This window comes from Athene noctua, chromosome 7 (assembly GCF_965140245.1).
Source record: "Athene noctua chromosome 7, bAthNoc1.hap1.1, whole genome shotgun sequence".
Lineage (NCBI taxonomy): Eukaryota > Metazoa > Chordata > Aves > Strigiformes > Strigidae > Athene > Athene noctua.
The window spans coordinates 22,587,523-22,606,066 of record NC_134043.1 but is presented as its reverse complement, the minus strand read 5'-3'; the positions used below and the strand labels follow the sequence as shown (position 1 = coordinate 22,606,066).

General features: G+C 33.9%; 1 protein-coding gene across 3 annotated transcripts in view; it reads right to left on the bottom strand.

Annotated features, from left to right (window-relative positions):
- UBR3 (ubiquitin protein ligase E3 component n-recognin 3) overlaps nucleotides 1-18,544 on the bottom strand; it is a 116,262-nt gene that overhangs the window by 51,991 nt on the left and 45,727 nt on the right. For 2 of the 3 annotated variants that reach the window (XM_074910887.1, XM_074910890.1), the window contains 7 exons: nucleotides 16,834-16,930; nucleotides 15,419-15,560; nucleotides 11,582-11,686; nucleotides 10,537-10,710; nucleotides 10,276-10,305; nucleotides 8,369-8,829; nucleotides 5,427-5,515 (listed from right to left, as the gene is read on the bottom strand). In XM_074910887.1, coding sequence (XP_074766988.1) covers nucleotides 5,427-5,515; nucleotides 8,369-8,829; nucleotides 10,276-10,305; nucleotides 10,537-10,710; nucleotides 11,582-11,686; nucleotides 15,419-15,560; nucleotides 16,834-16,930 — 1,098 coding nt within the window. The remainder of the gene's footprint in view (nucleotides 1-5,426; nucleotides 5,516-8,368; nucleotides 8,830-10,275; nucleotides 10,306-10,536; nucleotides 10,711-11,581; nucleotides 11,687-15,418; nucleotides 15,561-16,833; nucleotides 16,931-18,544) is intronic. The other variant, XM_074910889.1, reaches the window with a different exon arrangement.

The window sequence follows — 18,544 nt, the reverse complement described above, 5'->3', positions numbered from 1 at the left end:
TCCACACCTTTTTAAAATTTTTCTCTCCATGTCATATAAACTAAAGTACAGAACTGCTTTGTGTTTTCCATGGCAACTTGTGAAACATTTATTTAAAATGACTGGAGTTATAATGCCATTTTATTAATCTGATTTAGAAAATATAGGTTCTTACCAACTTTTAAAGCATGAGCTTACATTTCCTTGCTCTCAGGATGCAACTATAAAAAGACAGCTTAATGGAAATTGTTTTATTAAATGTCCTTTTATATTAATGAAAAGTCTTTAAACACTGATTGTAATATAACATAAAATTCCTTCCGTTCTGGCTAAAAACTCCAGCCAAATCACCAAGAACTGTCACATTAACAAAGCCACATCAGTTGCAACTAAAAGGTGAAATCTAATTCTCCTTATTTTGCTTCCACTGGTGCACAAACCCCCAACATTTTTTGCCAATGCTAGGAAGATATTTCCATGAGAAGTAGCACTTGTGTGTTATGTCCCAGAACAACACTGCCTTATTGAGTGCCAAAGGAATCCTTTGAGAGCTATTTGCTAAGATACTGATCTCAAGGCAAATTATTCCTCCACCTTTGAACAGGTTTTGTAGGAGCCTGCAGTTTTGTTTTGTGTGAAAACCACTGACACCCAAAACAAGACATCTCGTCACTCCACTGGAGATTCAGAAAGCAGGCAGTGGCCACAGGAGAGCAAGGAAGATCAACGTGGCTTAATTGCTAGGCTGAAGCATGACTTTGCTAGTCAGGCAGCAGTCATACGAGACAGCAAATGTATTTTATGTCAAGCATTCTTTGGAATACAACCAAGGATGCTTACAGATTAAAACTCTGACTCCAAAGATTTAACCTAATTGATTTCACAGAGGCTCATCCTGATGATGTCAATGCGTGTGAAAGAGCAGATGGGAAATACAAGGTAAGACACATGGTACTGATATCAATACACCAAGTTTCTCTCATGAGGTTTGTCTAATGTTGTAACACACTCCACCCCCTTATAGTGGGGGTCTGAGACTTTGTTCTTGTGAATTATTTCCAAAATCTGGTTAAGTATGAACCTCATTAAAAACAAAAATAAAAACACTGAAGGAGGATGAAAACATTTAAACTGTGACAGAAATCCAGTGGTGTCAAACACTATCATTCCTATGGGTTTTCAAAAAGTTTAGCTCTTTGTTTAGTTTTGTACCAAGACAAATGAGAGACCCAAACTTACAAAATCCTATCATCTCCTACCTCCTAGCAAATACTGATCAGTCTGCTAAATTCTAGTACACTGTTTTATCACAGAATGCATTGCTGCCTGAATTTTATTTCCTTTCTATTCCTCAGTTAAAGATTCACTCCCTTTCTTTCCCCCATTCAGCAAAACCCCATAACAGAAAGGGCTTTGTAAACACAGTAAATAAAGTTTACAGTCTCTGTTAACTGCAGTCAACATTTTTTCTGCTGTATACATTGTGTGTCAAAGTGGCCCCTTGGCATCAAAGCAACCATTAGTATGCTAATATTCTTTGCCCTGACCCAGCATATATATTCTCAAGAGATCAGTACCTAATTTATTTTTCTATCTGGGGTTCAGAAGATTGAGCATTAGGAAATGTATGTCACCTCGCATTAAAACTCTGCACTTTTTTAACTCTAGCTAGGGAACATTTGCTTGAAGGACAAAATTACATCCTGCCAAGACTCACATCATAGCAAAGAAACACAAAGATCATACTGCATACTTATCATGAGGCATCCAAAAAAAAAACCCAACCCAACAACAACAACAAAAATCACACTGGGCACTTCAGAGACAGCAAAACTATTGAAGGAATACCAGTTGTCTTAATATTTATAATTCAAAAATTAACCAATTTATGAATTTTCACTAAAATATATTTGATTAAGTAGTTCAGCATCTTGCCTGTAATAGACCATAGATCATGATTATAAAACTTAGATCTTTACAAGTATCACTGTAATTTACTGAAGGCTATTATTAAACTGGAGCAGAGGGATTTGGTTTTGTTCTTACCAAGTCCTGCCTGAAAAGCAGTGAAGTTTCAAAAATCTCTTTCATGGAGTTCCACATCACAACAGATAAACCATAGCCTCACACTGGGTAAGGGCCCTCAAAACAAAGATGTAAAAGTAGTGATTACTAGGAGACTGGAAGGCCTATGGAATTGACACTGTATGTGATTAGATGACAACACATTTTTGACTTGCTGGACATTATCCTCAGATATTTGAAGAGCTCTATCTGCTGCTCTTAGAATGATGTTTCTTGGTTTATTTTTCTACTTTTTACGTTTGTCCTGCAGTCAAAAGACAGCAGAGTGGATTCTGTTCCATCCTAGATCATTAACATAACTGTTTCTAAATTTCACTTAATTACTTCCAGGCAAGCTTGAATGGCAATGCGATTCTGCAGATGTCACAGAATATAAATAGAAAGAAACAGGGGGCACAAATGGAAAGGGCTACATAATCAGAATTTTTTCTACAGTGGTTATATGCAAGAAAATGCCAACCTTTTACTTTCAGAATCTCAGATGAATTTGTGAATTACAGTTTAAATAAAGACTTTTTGCTGGTAAAATGAGACACATTTAATATCGAAAAATTAACATATAATTGAGTAAGTTCCTTTTAAGTCATGTTTCATTGCACCATCCCAAAAATCAAAGAAAAGGAATGCTTCAGGGGATTAACAGTGGCTCTGTGCACTTTAATAAACAGTTTAGAAAGTACTAAGTTTATGGGGTTTTAATAAAATAACCTTTAAGCTTTGGCAATTCTCTATTATTCCTATCATCTTCTGGACACATTTATTTTCAGAGTATTTTCTGTCTGCTACATTGTCAAGAGAAAGCTATTATTAAATTTTTTAAGTGTTATACCCAAAAGCAATTACACCAGTTCTCACAATCTACCACTGAATCACATCCACATTTCATAGACAGAGAAGTTTAAAAGATGATGATGATACTACTACTAATAATTTACTCAAGTGACACTAACCAAATCACTGACAAAGCCCGGGAGCTGAAGCCTCACCATCCTTGCATTCTGACAGTGTTATTACTGTTACAACAATCAAAATTAAGAAATAAACCTATTGCTGAATTTCAACCTATAACAGAAGTAACAGGTAACAAAGTTTGAATGTGTGAGAATGGAACATGTTTTAACTGACTAATTTTAGTATGAATTTTTGTTTTCATTTGAAAACATTTTTGTTTTAAAATGTACTATTTCAGCACAGCTATGATACAATTCAGGGTAAGCCTATTAAATACTTACAGTAGTTTTAAATTGAATCACTCCAGAGAGACTAGTTTCAGAATTCTTACCATGTCTTGTGTTTTAAAATTAGAGTAACAATAGTTTTGCCTCTTTTGCAATAATTTGCTATAACATATAGAGACTGCATTCACAGCTGAACAAATTACTTCAAGTAAAAAAAGAAAATAGAGAGCAAACTGAAGAAAATATTCCTGGCAAACAATTAAAATCTAGGTTTTTAAATAAATCCTACACTCTACAATGGAATAAATACTTCCTTTCTGCGAGCTATTTTAATGTCGGTTAGAAAATAAAGGCTAGTTAATACTGGACTATAGTACAAATTCAGTGAATTTTCATTGAGAACTCAGAAAACAGTACGGCAACCTAGAAGACACTGAAAAAAGTCAGTAAAAAAGCAAAGCAATTATTCAGCTAACAAAATGTCTGAAATTCTATTAAATTGTTGCCAAGAAATGTCTTCATGCAGAACAACTTTATGAAAATGTAGTCCATTAAGTTGATTCTATCTACCGCTGTGCATGATCTGGTATAATTGAAAACAAACACTATTTTTATGTTGAGATATCTGAAGTTACTCATTGTTTAAATAATAAGAAACAAACAATTTAAGTGTTGCATGCTCAAGAGCTTTTTAATGCACAATCTTAAGCACAACGGACCAGGTCTGCCTGTTACAGAAATTAAGCGTTCTTTAAAATATTTGACATACATGAGTAAAAGTTAACTGTTCCCAGTACTCCACATAAATAAATGCTGTGTAATTTATTGATTTAGCTAGTATGTTTCATCCAAAATCAAACCAAACCAGTTACTTTAAGCATAGCTTGTAAAACTCAAGCATGCAAGCATTTATGCATACATATAGCTGTATTAGCATATATATATTAGGTAAATATATAGATAGATGTGATTTCATACATAAAAACATCAACTTTAAAGTTGCAATATGAACAATTCAAAATACAGGTGACTAAAGAATCAAAGTTTCTCAGCTGCTTTCAATTAGCAACAACTGTAAAAAGACTTAATTCTTAATACGTATAATGCATGTTTCTTCCTGCCTTCTTTCTCACTTCAACAAATAGATTAAAAAGAAATAGCTACCCATTTAATAAGCATGACTTAATCCCATTTTTATCTGTGAACTTTGTGTTGTATTGCACATCATCCAAACATAACACCATATATATAGTCATTAATTTGCTAAAGAAATTTAAATGACTGCTGTATCCAAGACCTTCATAAGCATAAAGCGAAAAATCTCAGCAACCTAAGAACTGAAGGGAATTTCACAATTTCAAAATATCAGACTTTTTCAGCAGAAACAGTTGTCAAAATATTTCTAACCGGTGCTTAAACTCAGATCAAATCTACACAGCAGATGATATTTGACTGAAGGGGGGGGGGGGGGAGCAAATAGATTCCTGCTTTTTCTTATCTTTCAAAAGTGATAATTTTTAATGAAGTAATCCAGATGATTAAAGTATTTTCCATTCCTCAGTTAACAAGCAAACTAATCAAGATGATGTGCTTCTACACAGCAGAACCTGAAAGAACTTATTCTCAAGAAAAACAAGAGCCAATTCTGCTATAAAGCCTGTACATGAAATAGAATACAATGTTATCACTTATAGCAACTGAGATGATCTAAAAATTATGCTTTCCTTACTTCTATAGATAAATTTAAAATGCAAAACTTTTACCTTATTAAAATTTGAGGCTCTATGAAGAAATAATCTTAAATTTTGGGACATTTTACATTAAAAGGTAATACTTTAAAACCATCACACACATTTAATCATTTTGTCCACTGCGTATTAAGAAGAAAATAGGAATAAAATTATGTCCTACAGATAATGTGTTCTCTTTTAAATATTTTCAAGATAATTTATTCTTTAGGAATTATGTATTCAGTATTATCTCTCCTAGAAAACACAACTTTAAACCTCTTAAAATGTATTTAGTGAACAATTGGATACAGTAGTGGGATCTGAGGGGAGGGGTTTTTTTTGACTATTTATTTTGGGTTTGTTTTTTTTTTTTAAATGTTTGAGTAAAACCTCTAATACTAACATGGAGATAAAAAATAAAAATAAGCAAGCAGTCAGTGACACAAAAACTTACCAACATCCATGGCAGTTTCCATGAAGCTTTTCTGCCTTGAGGCGAATTCAGCCAACAATTTCTGCTGCCTTTCTCTGGCCTTCTGTCGTCTGAGTGAAAGAACAAGGGGGAAGAAAGAAAAGAAAAATAAAAAGAGTATATATAATGGAGGAAAAAAGAAAAACTTTATAGTGTCAGGTTGACTACAGCTGCCACTTTTAATAATATCATTCAAAATTCCTCTAAATAAAAGATTAATTTTCAAGCCTAAAAGGAAAGTCTCTGGCTTTAAAAGTAGAGTTTTCTTAAGAAGTAAGAGTTATTTTCTTTTGAAGGAATAAAATCCTGTTCTAAAAAACCCTTCAGAAAACCAAAGGATCTTTTAACAGATTAGGACACAGCATCATAAGGAAGAGAACCCAAGGCATTATTCTTGGAAGTTTTTTTCTGTTACATAAGGGAAGAATAACAGAGTGAAATATCAACTGTTGTACAAAAACAAGTACTCCTGAAAGCAACCAATGTTTACAAGTTAATAATTAAAGCCTACCTCACTCACTTTTAATATCAAGCTTGATGCCAATGGAAACAATTATGAATAATTTATTATCTAGCTCAGGCTCCTCATACTGGTTCCTTCTTCCCTACCTCCACCCAAAGATACTGGTCACCAACAGCTTTTATACCTGGACTTAAAGAAGTTTGAGATTGCTTCCAGATTGAAAACCCCTATCTCCCTGGAGCCAAGCTGACTTCACTGACTTTTTCCTCATCATTTAACACAGCTCTGGATTTACAAATGCAAGACATTAGAGATTCATTCTTGTCTATCCTTCTATATAAACTGTATTAGTGATCTGTACAAGGCTACATGACCAGCTGTTCTGTAATTCCCTACATACACATACTGCAGCAGGTATAGGAATACTGATGGATGTAAAAAGATAAAGAAAATAGACATCGATTTTCCTCTTCCTGAGGTACCAAGAAAGGATTTTTACTTTGACCAGAGTTTACAAGTAGAAGAAGTGGGAGAGTGTAAGTGGGAAAATCAAACAAAACTCACATCACAGCTGCTCACCACATGGTGCATGCAAAGACCTACATGCCCCAAGGCTGAGGGTTTTACACAGCACCTCCCCAGTGCAGCCAGGGAAGCTCCATCATAGCTACAAACTCTGTGCATCAGCACTTACAAGGAATTCTTTTCCCTAGCTCAGAGATGATTCTGATAACTAACAAGGGATTTAAAAACATCACTTGGCATCTGATGTGCTGATGGGTGAGTCCTCTTTAATCTCCAGCACTGTCTGATTATCACTGTCCTGGCACAGGAACCAGCATGCACAGTCCCAAAGCAGCTAATATACTGTAACCTGTTATCCTTAGGTGGCCTGTTTATAAGTCAAAGCTTCTTAAAGGCACCTTAAAAACCCCAATATCTCTGCCCATTTATCTGTCACATCGTACAGCTAACATTTCTCAAAATAACTTCTATTTACAACAATCCTAAGATTCATTATTCTGAGGATCATACCAGGGCATTCATTAAACCTGGTTTTATTTATTTCTCCCTGGGAATTTCTCAATATACTCCTTGACTAAGAGCAGAATGACTGTAAATAGAGGCCTTTAATAAGAAAACATAAACTAACTCTGACAGATTCAGTACAGCTCAGTAATTTTCCGTGATGGCCCATGGGAGTATGACACTGCAATTGAAAAAATACTGCAAGCAGCTCAAGCTCTCTTCTAGTTCTGTATTTCTGTTTCTATGGTGACAACCCATTGCCTGAGTAATGCCAAGTGTGTCATTATATGCTGAATTAACCAAAAAGGGTTATCATGGAATGTTCACAATCTGCTCAGTCTTTGCTAATACAAAACTGGACTTGGGGGAAAAACAAAACAATCAAAAAAGAAAGTAGAAATTGCAGCCTGACTATATGAGCACTGTCAGTCTACGAGATTAGTAACTTGAGTTATCACGTACACTGTCCATTAATAAACCTTACGGGTCCCCAATGCTATTATGGATTTGGGGAGAAGAAAATAGTCACTCAGAACAACAAAGAACTGGAAACATTTATTTTCATCAATTATGTTAGCACTAGAACTTAACTGAAAACTTACAAGTGTCCACAACAGATCCTTGAAAAGATCATACCCTTCATAGGTGGAAAGGAATGATCTTACCCTTTTCTATATGAAAAGTTACTTGATTCATTGATTCCTGTGCTTCTCACATGCATAAATCTAGTACTACCAAGTACCACAATAACAAGTAGGTATCCAAGATATAGCTGTGTTTTATCTAAAGCAGACATTCAGTCTGCCATTTTCTGAAAGACAATTATACATGCTAAACCTTGACTATTTTTCTCATTTACTGAACTATTACAAGGGATTTTGAAAATTAAACCATTAACTGAACACTGGCAAGAAAAAGATTAATTTTCCTTTGTAAAGTATGTAACTTATTAAATCCGGTTAAATTTTTTTTATGTTTAATTTTCAAGTACAGTGTTGGTCTTGGACATATCAGAGAATTTAATGAAAAAATTATTTTAAATCAAATAAAAATAGCAGGATTAAGTAATCCAGAAACCAACTGAGTCAGATGGCTGCATGTTTCTACCCAAATTTCTAGAACCACTATCATATAGTCTGGTTACATAAACCATTAATACATCAAAATACTGCACAGACAAATACTCAAGAGGATTCTTGCCCATTCCAAGCTGGTGGCAACATAATTTAAAGATTTAAGTTAGCAAGGTGCAGATTCTTCCTCAACACCCACATAAATCATATATATTCAAAATGGATAAAGATGAGAAGTGTAGAATTAAGATTTACTCTTTTAATAAGTACTTCATGCAAAGACCTAGAGACTGATCAATAAATAGATGCACAACACACACTGCCCTTCTACAGTGCCTTTACTTTGTTATTAATGTTACCTTTCTTCTTTATCCAAAGTTTTCTTCTCTGCAGAACTAATCTTTTTTGGTGGTACAGGAGGTGTCACCTTTCTGCATATCTCTTCAATTATACGTTTATTCAGTCTGCTCTGTACAGCAGCTTTCAATAAAATTCTTTCTACTGCTGTCATTCCATCACCATGAGAGTATCTTGGAATTTCTGGGTGGATTAAAATATCCACATCATCCAACCATGGAGGATAGTAAGAGTTTTGTTTTCCTGAGAGTTTGTGATGCAATTTAATCAACAAGGACAGTATGCTTTCCTTGACTTCTAAAATGGCTGTAGTTAGCTGTGGAGTTGCACCAGGTGCTGACCATTTCATTGATGTTTTGGGCCGAACCACCTGATTTGCCTCACTGGTGTTTCGATTGATGATCTCCTGAAATTTCTTTCTTCGTTCTGCGACCAAACTGAACACTTGAGCTGTCCCCGAGTTCTTGGGAAGAAAAAATTATGATATTTAATTTTCAAAAGTACAAATGTAAACAACATACATTTATAAAACTCTAGAAAATATTTTAAGCTAGGAGGAAAAGCATGAAACATTTTAAGTTTCCTCCCCCCTTCCAAAACATATTGAAATTTGGTATAGCAAAATACTAAGCCTGCATGTCATTTTTATACAAATCAGTTATACACAACTGCATAAAAAGCCAAGTACAAAATGAAAATAGTATCCACATCAAAACAACTAACAACTGGCTTTGCTCTAGTCAAATTTAGAATTCCATTCTCTGAGTAACATTTCCTTACTTTTTCTAGAATACTCATAATTTCAGTATCTTTATGTCACTTAAATGTCTTTATTAAAGTCTACTGAGCACTGTTGTACAATGTAACTCATAATCCGACACAGATGAACAGAGGTGAGCCCATACATCCCCATGGGCATTGTCCATTTTGTGTGGATTTATCAGCTAACATCCAGAAGCCACATACTCATATTTGCAAACAGAGTTTGCTATTCAGGTCACATGAGCATATGAGTGCAGTTACATTTAAGACAGAGCTAATTCAGACGTTTCTATTCTATGCCACCCTTGATTTCAGTCCCAAATCAAGGATACATGGAAGCAACTTGCATAAACCAAAATCCATAGCAGAGATGTTTCCTGAATATTTTGAACATGAAATTCAGAACACTTTCAAATTTTACCCTCTCCTCAGAAGGCTGGGCAGCCAAGAGATACCAAATACTTCAGAGATCAAATATAAAAATGAGATTCTGACAATCACCTCACCTACCTTCTGTATGTTTTAATCTACTTCATCTCACCTACCTTAAATTTTGATCTATTTTTCTAACACTATCATGCAAAAGAACTATCCATTGTACTTCACTACATCTAGTATACAGTAATCTGAAGTGCTGTATACAAAAGATACAAAAGCAATCCTGACACACAGATTATATTACCTACTGACTATAAATCTTTCAGGATCCCACCATTTACATATTAATTTTGTTTTCCCAAAAAGCCCAAATAAACTTTCCATTAATAATTTCAATTGCACTTTCAATGTAAGGATAAAACTTACCTAGATTTGAGAAAGATAAGACTGCATATTAAATATTAGTAGTATCTTGGCAAGACAAAACAGGCCTAAACACAAAGCTCAAGCAGTAAGCTATCAATGACATTTTATATTTGATAGAAACCTTTTATTTCAAAATACATATTAAAAGTGTAAGGGCATTTTGTTGCTTAAAAGTTTACTACCTAAGATTACAATCAAGAATATGAAAAAAGCATGAGCCCTTGCAAGATGAATTAAAGGAAATTCGGGAAAATTAGAAGATTTCACTGAATGTTAAGGTGAGCACAATTAAAGCCACATTGCTAGTTAATTGCTTAGGAGGACAAACTGCACACAGATCTACCTCTCTCTGGAGGCTCTTCCGCCTTGAACTCTGGTAGATTGAGGACAAAAAAAGGTATTAAATACATCATTTAGAATGAGGTATCATTTTAAATAACTTATATTTTTTTATCAGTACACTTAGGAAAGATTACTGGAGGAGAAAAAAATTACCCTAAGAAATTAATAAAAATGGTTAAAAAAAGTTCCTAAAAAACAAGCCAAAACAGGCAATAACTTAAAAACTAGTCTAAGAAAAAGACTGGTATTTGTATATACGTACCTGTGATGAAGCTAAACCGTCAGAACTTGTACTTGCAGGTGGTTCCCTCTTCACCTCTGGAGCAGTTTCTGGTACTCTTACTCGGACATAGTTAATGAAGTGACGCATATTAGAAACCAAGTTACTACCTGGAAACCAACTATCATGACAACGCTCTTGTCCACTTGCGGATTCCTAAAATAATAACAAAAAAATTAGTATACTTTCTCTTATGTGTTTCTATTGTAATTCATGTTGCTTTTATTAATTGTGTTACAGAGGTCATCAGCTCTCCGTAAGACAGGAACAGTATGTTGACCAGTATGTACCTCACTAAAGCTGATAACGCCTCTTAAAAATGGTGATGTGAGTGAGAACTACAGGTCTAATACATAAATCTACACATTTGATTTAAATATAAACAAATACAGCCATCAGTCCTATCTAGCAGGAGTAAAAGGAACTATTCAGAGTAGTCCAATCTAATATTAATACAAAAAATTCAAACTATACAGAATTCAATCTCTGAAAAAAAGAGTGGCAGATTCTCAGTCATATAAGCAATGTTGACAAGTAGGAAAAATTATGAAACTCATACCATATAAAGGAACCTGTAATCATGAAAATAAAGGCTCTTTAACGCCAAATTCTCATCAAAACCACACTTAAAATTTTGGCTAATTCACATATTTTAGAAGATACAGAGGTTTAGCAAGAAAATTCTCAGTAAAAAAGTTTCAGTTGAAAAATCTAGAAATTCATGCAAGTTTTAGATTCAAACATTTAAATTTTTTTTTCACCCAATTTCAATTACTAATTTACACAGTAGTAAAAATCTAACAAATCTGTGTTGCCAGGTTATATATAAGAAACTTGAAAAACATAACAAGATACCATACTCCACAACAGTATGTAATTTTCTTTTTTTTTTTTTTTTTAGTTGATCCCTGCTTAAGTAAATAAATAAAGAAGTTTTATTCTAGTTTCTATGGTAAAACTCTAATTTTAATAAACACCTACTTTAAAAGAATATCAAATCATTAGACAATATTTTTGCATTTCTTACCTCTTCATCTGATTCTTGTTCTGGAGAATTTTCCAACCCCAGCTCAATCAAATACAAAACCATGCAAAGCACATGTTCTGATAAATTCTGATGATCCATTAATATCTAGGCAGAAAAAGAAGGCAGAAAACCTTATAAGGTTTTATCTTTGATACTCTTACAATCTCTATTACAAAAACCCAAAACCTGCCAAAATACTGATGGACTTCTCTAACCTGAACTGGAAGGTAAAGAAAGTAGCCGGCAGTCTTGAAGAAGCTCAAGATATAGATACAAATTTTATCTCTAAGCATGATCTTCCAGGTTAGCCACACTAGGAAGGGTAGAAAGCCTTGAGCCACATATGTGGTTTTTGCCTGGGCTTTTTGTTGTGTTGTTTTTTTTTTTTTCTTAATTAAACACTGTGATCATAAGAGCTGTATCATGAGATATGAGTATCAGTTAAAAAGAAAAGGCTAGAAAGGCAGAACACTGTAACAAACACTAGCTACCCTAGTGTATTTTTGGTATACACTGAGCACCAATTTTAATTATTTAAAACAGCTTTCTTTTTGTTCCACACTAACACTTTCAAAGTCCTACCATATGCATAAAAATACGGTTATAAAAAAATTGTTTTCAAGAGCAGTGAATTGCCTGTTCAAGCTCCTGGAATACCTACTCTGAAACGTCAGCAAGATATTTTAAACTGCACTCTTGTTATGACTGAATGCTCCAATGAAATACCTGATTAGTGATTATGCTACAAGATAGAAAAAAAAGTTCCAAATAGGCCGAGTAACAATAACATTAATATAGCTCTCCAATAAGAGTAATGGAACACTACTACAAAATCAGATGTGTAATTTTGGATGTGATGGATCAACAGGAGTGTTGTAGTTAAAAGACAGGAAATAATTATTCCACTCAGACTATTAAGACTTCAGTATATCTAAACTTACAAAAAGGGTGTTCTGGATAATACACTTTGGACTCTTCAGTTCTTATTTAATCTTTTTAAGATGACTAAAAATTATTTTGACGTTTAGGAAAAAATAACCTTTGAGCATCACTGCAAAAGCAAAATTTAATTTTACTTCTTTCCAGCCAAACAAACTTGTACCTTAACATTTTTATTAGTTCAAGCTGGCATTTACTTAACACCAGAGTGCCAGGTAAAGCTGCACAGATATCACTACTGTCAGCTACAAGCAAAGAGCTGCACCCAGCCTTCCCTCCCTTTTTCACGTATCAGTCACCACAAGGTCTCATGAGGTCCTAGTCCTACAAGCAATACCTGGATAACTGGGAATGCCAGAATTTTGATCACGACCATCTTCACATAATCTTTTTTAATTACAAATAATAAATAAACTTATCTTAAATTAATAAATGCCCATGTTTCTTCTAACAGATTTCAACACATTACAGGAAGAACCAGAGCTGCTGAAATTAAAAACCAGGCCAATTTTCCTCTTAAGAATATTCTGATTTAAAGGGAATAAAATGGCAAGAACCTGCTAGTTACCAAAAAAAGTGGATGAGAAAATATGTTTAAAATTTCACTGTAGACAGACTACTATAGAAATGAATATTTTTAGAGCGTAGCCTAGTAAAGTTTTAAATATGACTTGGTTTAGAATTAGCCAAATTTCCTAAAAAGATATACCCATTAGAAACAGAGACATAAAGTTCTTAAAACAAATACTGTTTCAAAATAACTTTTCTAAATTATGATTAAGCAGCTGATTTAATCAAACCCAATCAAATCTGAGATTATAGCAATTATTTAATTAAAAAGGGCACTTAGTATTATATGAGTATGAAAAGCACGTGCAGTTGTACCAGTCAGAATCAAAAGTCGTGTTGACTAGCACTTCTGAAAAGCTACATCAAATGTAGCCTTACTGTTCTTCTGCAGGCAGTCCCAAAAGTCAAGAGCTGTCATGAATTGGCAAAAATTCACAAATAGACAAAATATTTAAGGCAACACATAAAAGCAGTCACTACGTAATTTATACCATCCATAAATCTGGTAGAAACATATTCGGCATTCCAGCTAAAACAGCAACTCAGAAATTTTAAGATTCTCAAGATTTAAGTCCTTGAAGCTTCTTAACTGCGTAAGAGAAAAAAAGACCAAAAAAAAAAAAACCACCCACAAACAAGACAGTAGAAGATGATGCATTAATTCCTTACATTCTCCATTTTTGTCCCATGTGAAAAATATTATTTTATCTTCTACATAATCTCAAGCTCTCCTTTCCTTCAGCAGCCTTCCTGTATGTAAACCTCTTGGCTAGTACTTTCTCCAGGTACACTTCTTCCCCAGTCTCCGCTACATACTACCACATCTCAGCCTCATTCCTCACCCTCCAGCAATCAGGCAGCCCAGCCCCTGCAGCAGGCCAAGGCTAAGCAAGGTTAAACACACTGAACATAGCAGCTTCTCAGGCCAAAATTATGGAAGTCCCTGGGAAACAAGTTACTGCCACTCGAGGCAAAGCTTCATATTGTTTACAAATTAATGACTTCTGTAAACGATATGTTTTGTTGTGCAATTAGTGCAATTTCAATAATTACTTTAAAAATACAAAAATTTTACTGTTTTACTACTAATTCTTCCTTCTCCATAACATGTCTCATTCTGTTATGGACAAGATTAAATTTCATGTGCAGAGACTATTGAATGAAGCTATAACTTTTGTAAACTGAATAGTACATATAATGGTTGGTCAAGGTTTTCCATTGTCAGACATTTTGTATTTTTAAAGTAATTATTGAAATTGCACTAATTGCACAACAAAACATATCGTTTACAGAAGTCATTAATTTGTAAACAATATGAAGCTTTTGAGAAAAAGTTACTTTCTGTCATAAAGGTGAAATCTATTGAATGAATTCAGGTAAAATTTTAAGTCTTCATTCATTTTAACAATATACTGACAACTTACACAATACTTCATTAGAGAAAGAAATCAGCTGAAACAACTCTGTGGAATAAGCATGCTCTTTGTGAATACCGCAGTTGTTGTTATACTTAACAACACATAACAACACATATTTTCTACTCAACAGAAGTTTAACAGTGAAACAGAACATGAGCTTTAGGGGAGCTGGGAGCACTTAGAAGAGCACAAAAGGAAAGTCTGCCCAGGAAAATCACTACTCAGTCAAACCACTTTTTATAGACCCTCATCTGTCTCTTTACTTTGAAAATACTTTCCAAGTACAAGGATAGATTCAAAGTTCCATTTTCTGATGAATGTACTCTTCAGAAAGGATGCACTCCTCTTAAAGAGGGCAGCCAACTATCAAAGACAAACCAAACACAATTTAAAGACATCAATTAGTCCTGAAAAACAAGTGCTATAGCATTACCAAAACCCAGAACATATCTGGGAAGTGATGTTAGAATCAACTGCAGTTATGAGACATATTTGCCACTGAGGACCCCAAACCACCAAGGCTGCATGTATTTGAACAGGCTGCCAATGCCTTAAAACTCTGCAGTGGGAGCCAAAGAAACACAACTCACACCACCAAGCTCGCTCTAACCATGACGGAACAACAATTCAAAAGGCAACTCTGATGGTTTAGATAGTGTTCCTCCGAGTAGGCCTGTTCATCCACTTGAGTACCTGACTTAGTGTACATATGTATGAAATAATCATTTATGAAATAATGAAAATGGAAGAAGAACATCATCATACTAGAGCTAGGAAATAAAACAAAAATAAAAACATAAATTTGAACCTGACTACTCTAAATAACCTATTAAAAAATTATGTTCTGAAGAACTCCTGTTCTAAAGAAGTGGAAGTAAAATACTGGACTTAATGAGAATTACGACCATACCTTGTAAAGAAGTGTGAACAGCACAATATGCAAGGTTTTACAGTGTAAAAGCTTTATGAGACCTTTGTAACTTGGGTGTAGTGGTGTTCTCTTCTTGTAAGGAGGCCATGGGTTCCCAGGGAATTTACCACTTTGCTTTAAACTGTTGAAGCAAATAAAACTTACGTTAAACACTACAATAATGTAGACAACTGCCATTGTTATAGATAATTATCCTGCATGCTTTTCATTTAGAACAACTTTAGAATTGATAAGTATATCTAAGCCATTTAATTTATTTAAGTAGCATTCAAAAAAATTGGACTGTATACACAAACTGAATCCAGTCTTATTTTTCTGTGGATTACCACTGATTTAAATGACCTTTATTTAGATAAATGAATTGATAATTACTGCTATGAATTTAAGCTATGAATTTAAGAATTCCATTTTCATTCTAAGAGGTACATAGAAAACTTATCATTGCACTCAAATCCACATATTAGTTAGATATCCAACATAAAATCTCACACCTTTACGAATGAATTACAGGCAACATCAGGAAACGCTAGATATACTTAGCTATAGTTAACAGTACCAGTACTATCATATCTATGAACTTAAAAATTAAGTGTTAAGTTCAACACAGACCCACATTTCTAATAATGAGGTGGAACTCAGTGCAGCAGACAATGCAATTACTTTATAGAATACTACCTTGCTCAAAATCACTTACATTATACATTTATGATGACCCTTTGATTTAATGGAATGATCACAGGGGCAGGGGATTATTTCATTAAGTCTATTATAAGGGGGTTTTAACTTGATTTTTACTCCCAAGGTGTGAAATAAAAGACAACCAAATCAAATTAGCTGAAATAAGAATCTGTAAAGGTAAGAAGCTGTAAGGGATGAAATGTTAAGGGACAGAATTAAGACCAAATCATCTTGTTTCTCATAACTTAAAACCACAAGTGTTTTTTTCCTGTATTTAAATCAGAATTTAATTCACCCATGGTTTCTGTAATGAGTTAATACATAGAAAAACTCACATTGTCTTCAATATAATTTCAAAATACAGAACACTAATACTGTGATTCATGTGCCTAAATGTAAAATAAATATCGATAAGGCTGCTTTAAGTAATTTGTTACTGATATATAAACACTAACTTTTGATTAAGTATTTTATCTGTGATGACATTTGTCCATGGCACTTCAGATGCATTTTTAAACATTTACAGAAGAGTAATAGACTAAGGTAACCAAAACCCTGATACTGCCTGTAAATTTATATAAACTATTTAATCAAGGGCAAATCTGGGGCCTGATAACATCAGTAACATGATTAGCATTACCAGACATCGAAAACAAAAAAATTATTGTGCCATGAACAAAAATATGATTTACATTTCTAAAAATGATTTAACTTACAATGCTGTATATCTATCCATTGCAGACTGCACATCTCTACGGTAAACCGTTCGAAGTATTACCATGACAGGGTCAAATTCCTTATCCCAAACTTCAGCTGTTTAAAAGAAGTCACACGTTAAAATTATCTTTAAAGACCTTACAACTTATTCTAGATTCTCTTTTAAACTAGATTTAATTATGTAATTTTCTAGTACTTCTTTTTTTTGTGAAGTGCAGTACTTTTTACTAATTCTTACCAATAATACTTACTATACTAATAAATAGTACTACTTACCAAGGTATCAAAATTTCACCAAAAATATTTTCTTGGTTCCAAAACAAAAAATTAACAATGCATTAAGGCAACAGATCTTTTCTATTAAGAAGCTTTATTTCAGGTTCTTCTAGCTTTCTTTTCTGTTACACAATAATTTACAATATGGGATAAAAGATAAAAAGAAAAATCATTCATTTCTGATAAAATAGCAGTTGTAACACGTGCTGAGGAAGGTTTTTAAAAAGATTCCAAATTATTTTTTAAATAAGTAAATTTTGTTATCCAATTGTAAATATACAAAGGCAGCCCAAAAATCACTTTTCCATATGCATCTTGTTTTGCTCCTTTTAATTTCCAAGTACATGTAAAAAAGGTTTACGTTATTTTTCACTTGGTACGAGATAAGCACGAGCCCTCTTGAAAATGGGAAATGACGACTGCAGAGCGGTTAGCAGGTAGGTGATATTTAATGACTAAGTGCGATCAGCCAATTGACTACAACTATTTTTTGTTCAGACTTGAAAATTATTGTTTCTTATCAAGTAACATTTGTGATCAATCCTTTACAAACATGCCTTACTTTTAATAACTTATATCTATGACTTATTTTGGCATTAAAATCTGAGTTATCTCTGTTTAATTTAGTAGCTCTAAAATAACATCCAGACTGGCTTTTCAGAATAACCACAAATAGAAAAACTTAAACATACTACAAAAAAAAAATCCCTCCCATTTAACTGCTACTACTCTTAAAAAACAAAACTAAGTTTCCAACCTAAAGCCAAATGAAGATGTTCATTCTGTTAATTGTTTGGAAGTATTCAGCTCTTGTAACACAATAATATGAAGGCAAGATTCAATGGCCCCATCAAAGGAAGAAGAAACCCAGCGGATACAGAATGTTAGCTCCACCAACAGGCATAACACAACACAAGCACTTACAACATTCTTTAAAATTTTCCCAGGCAAAAGTAGGCAGCTTTGCCATGCTTCTGAGATTAACTTCCCCCAGGTGGGAAGACAAGTGGTCTATACTCCTATTAACCCCTGCTAATGTTAACAGTTCTATAGATACCCTCATATGCTGCTGAGAGAGATCACAACATTGTTTCCATTATGTATGAAATATGATCAAACTTAGCTTGTGAAAAATCCATTCTTTCTGGAGAGAGTTTACTACTGCAGCCTAAAACACAGACCAAGCTTATTTGGGCTGCTACCACAATGAGGAAAAAGGACTAAGTGAGGAAGCCATACAGGGAGTATCAGAAATGCACACAGAGCTCATCTTCAGCACACAGAGAACCAGAAGAACTATGTCCTGGTTTTGGAAGTTCGTTTGTTTCTTTGGAGTTTTTTTATCTAAATGTAAAGCAAAATCTGAGGTTTCTGCAATCATGAAATAGACCTTTTTCCCCCTAAATTTAGGGAAACAAGGGATTAGGGGGAATG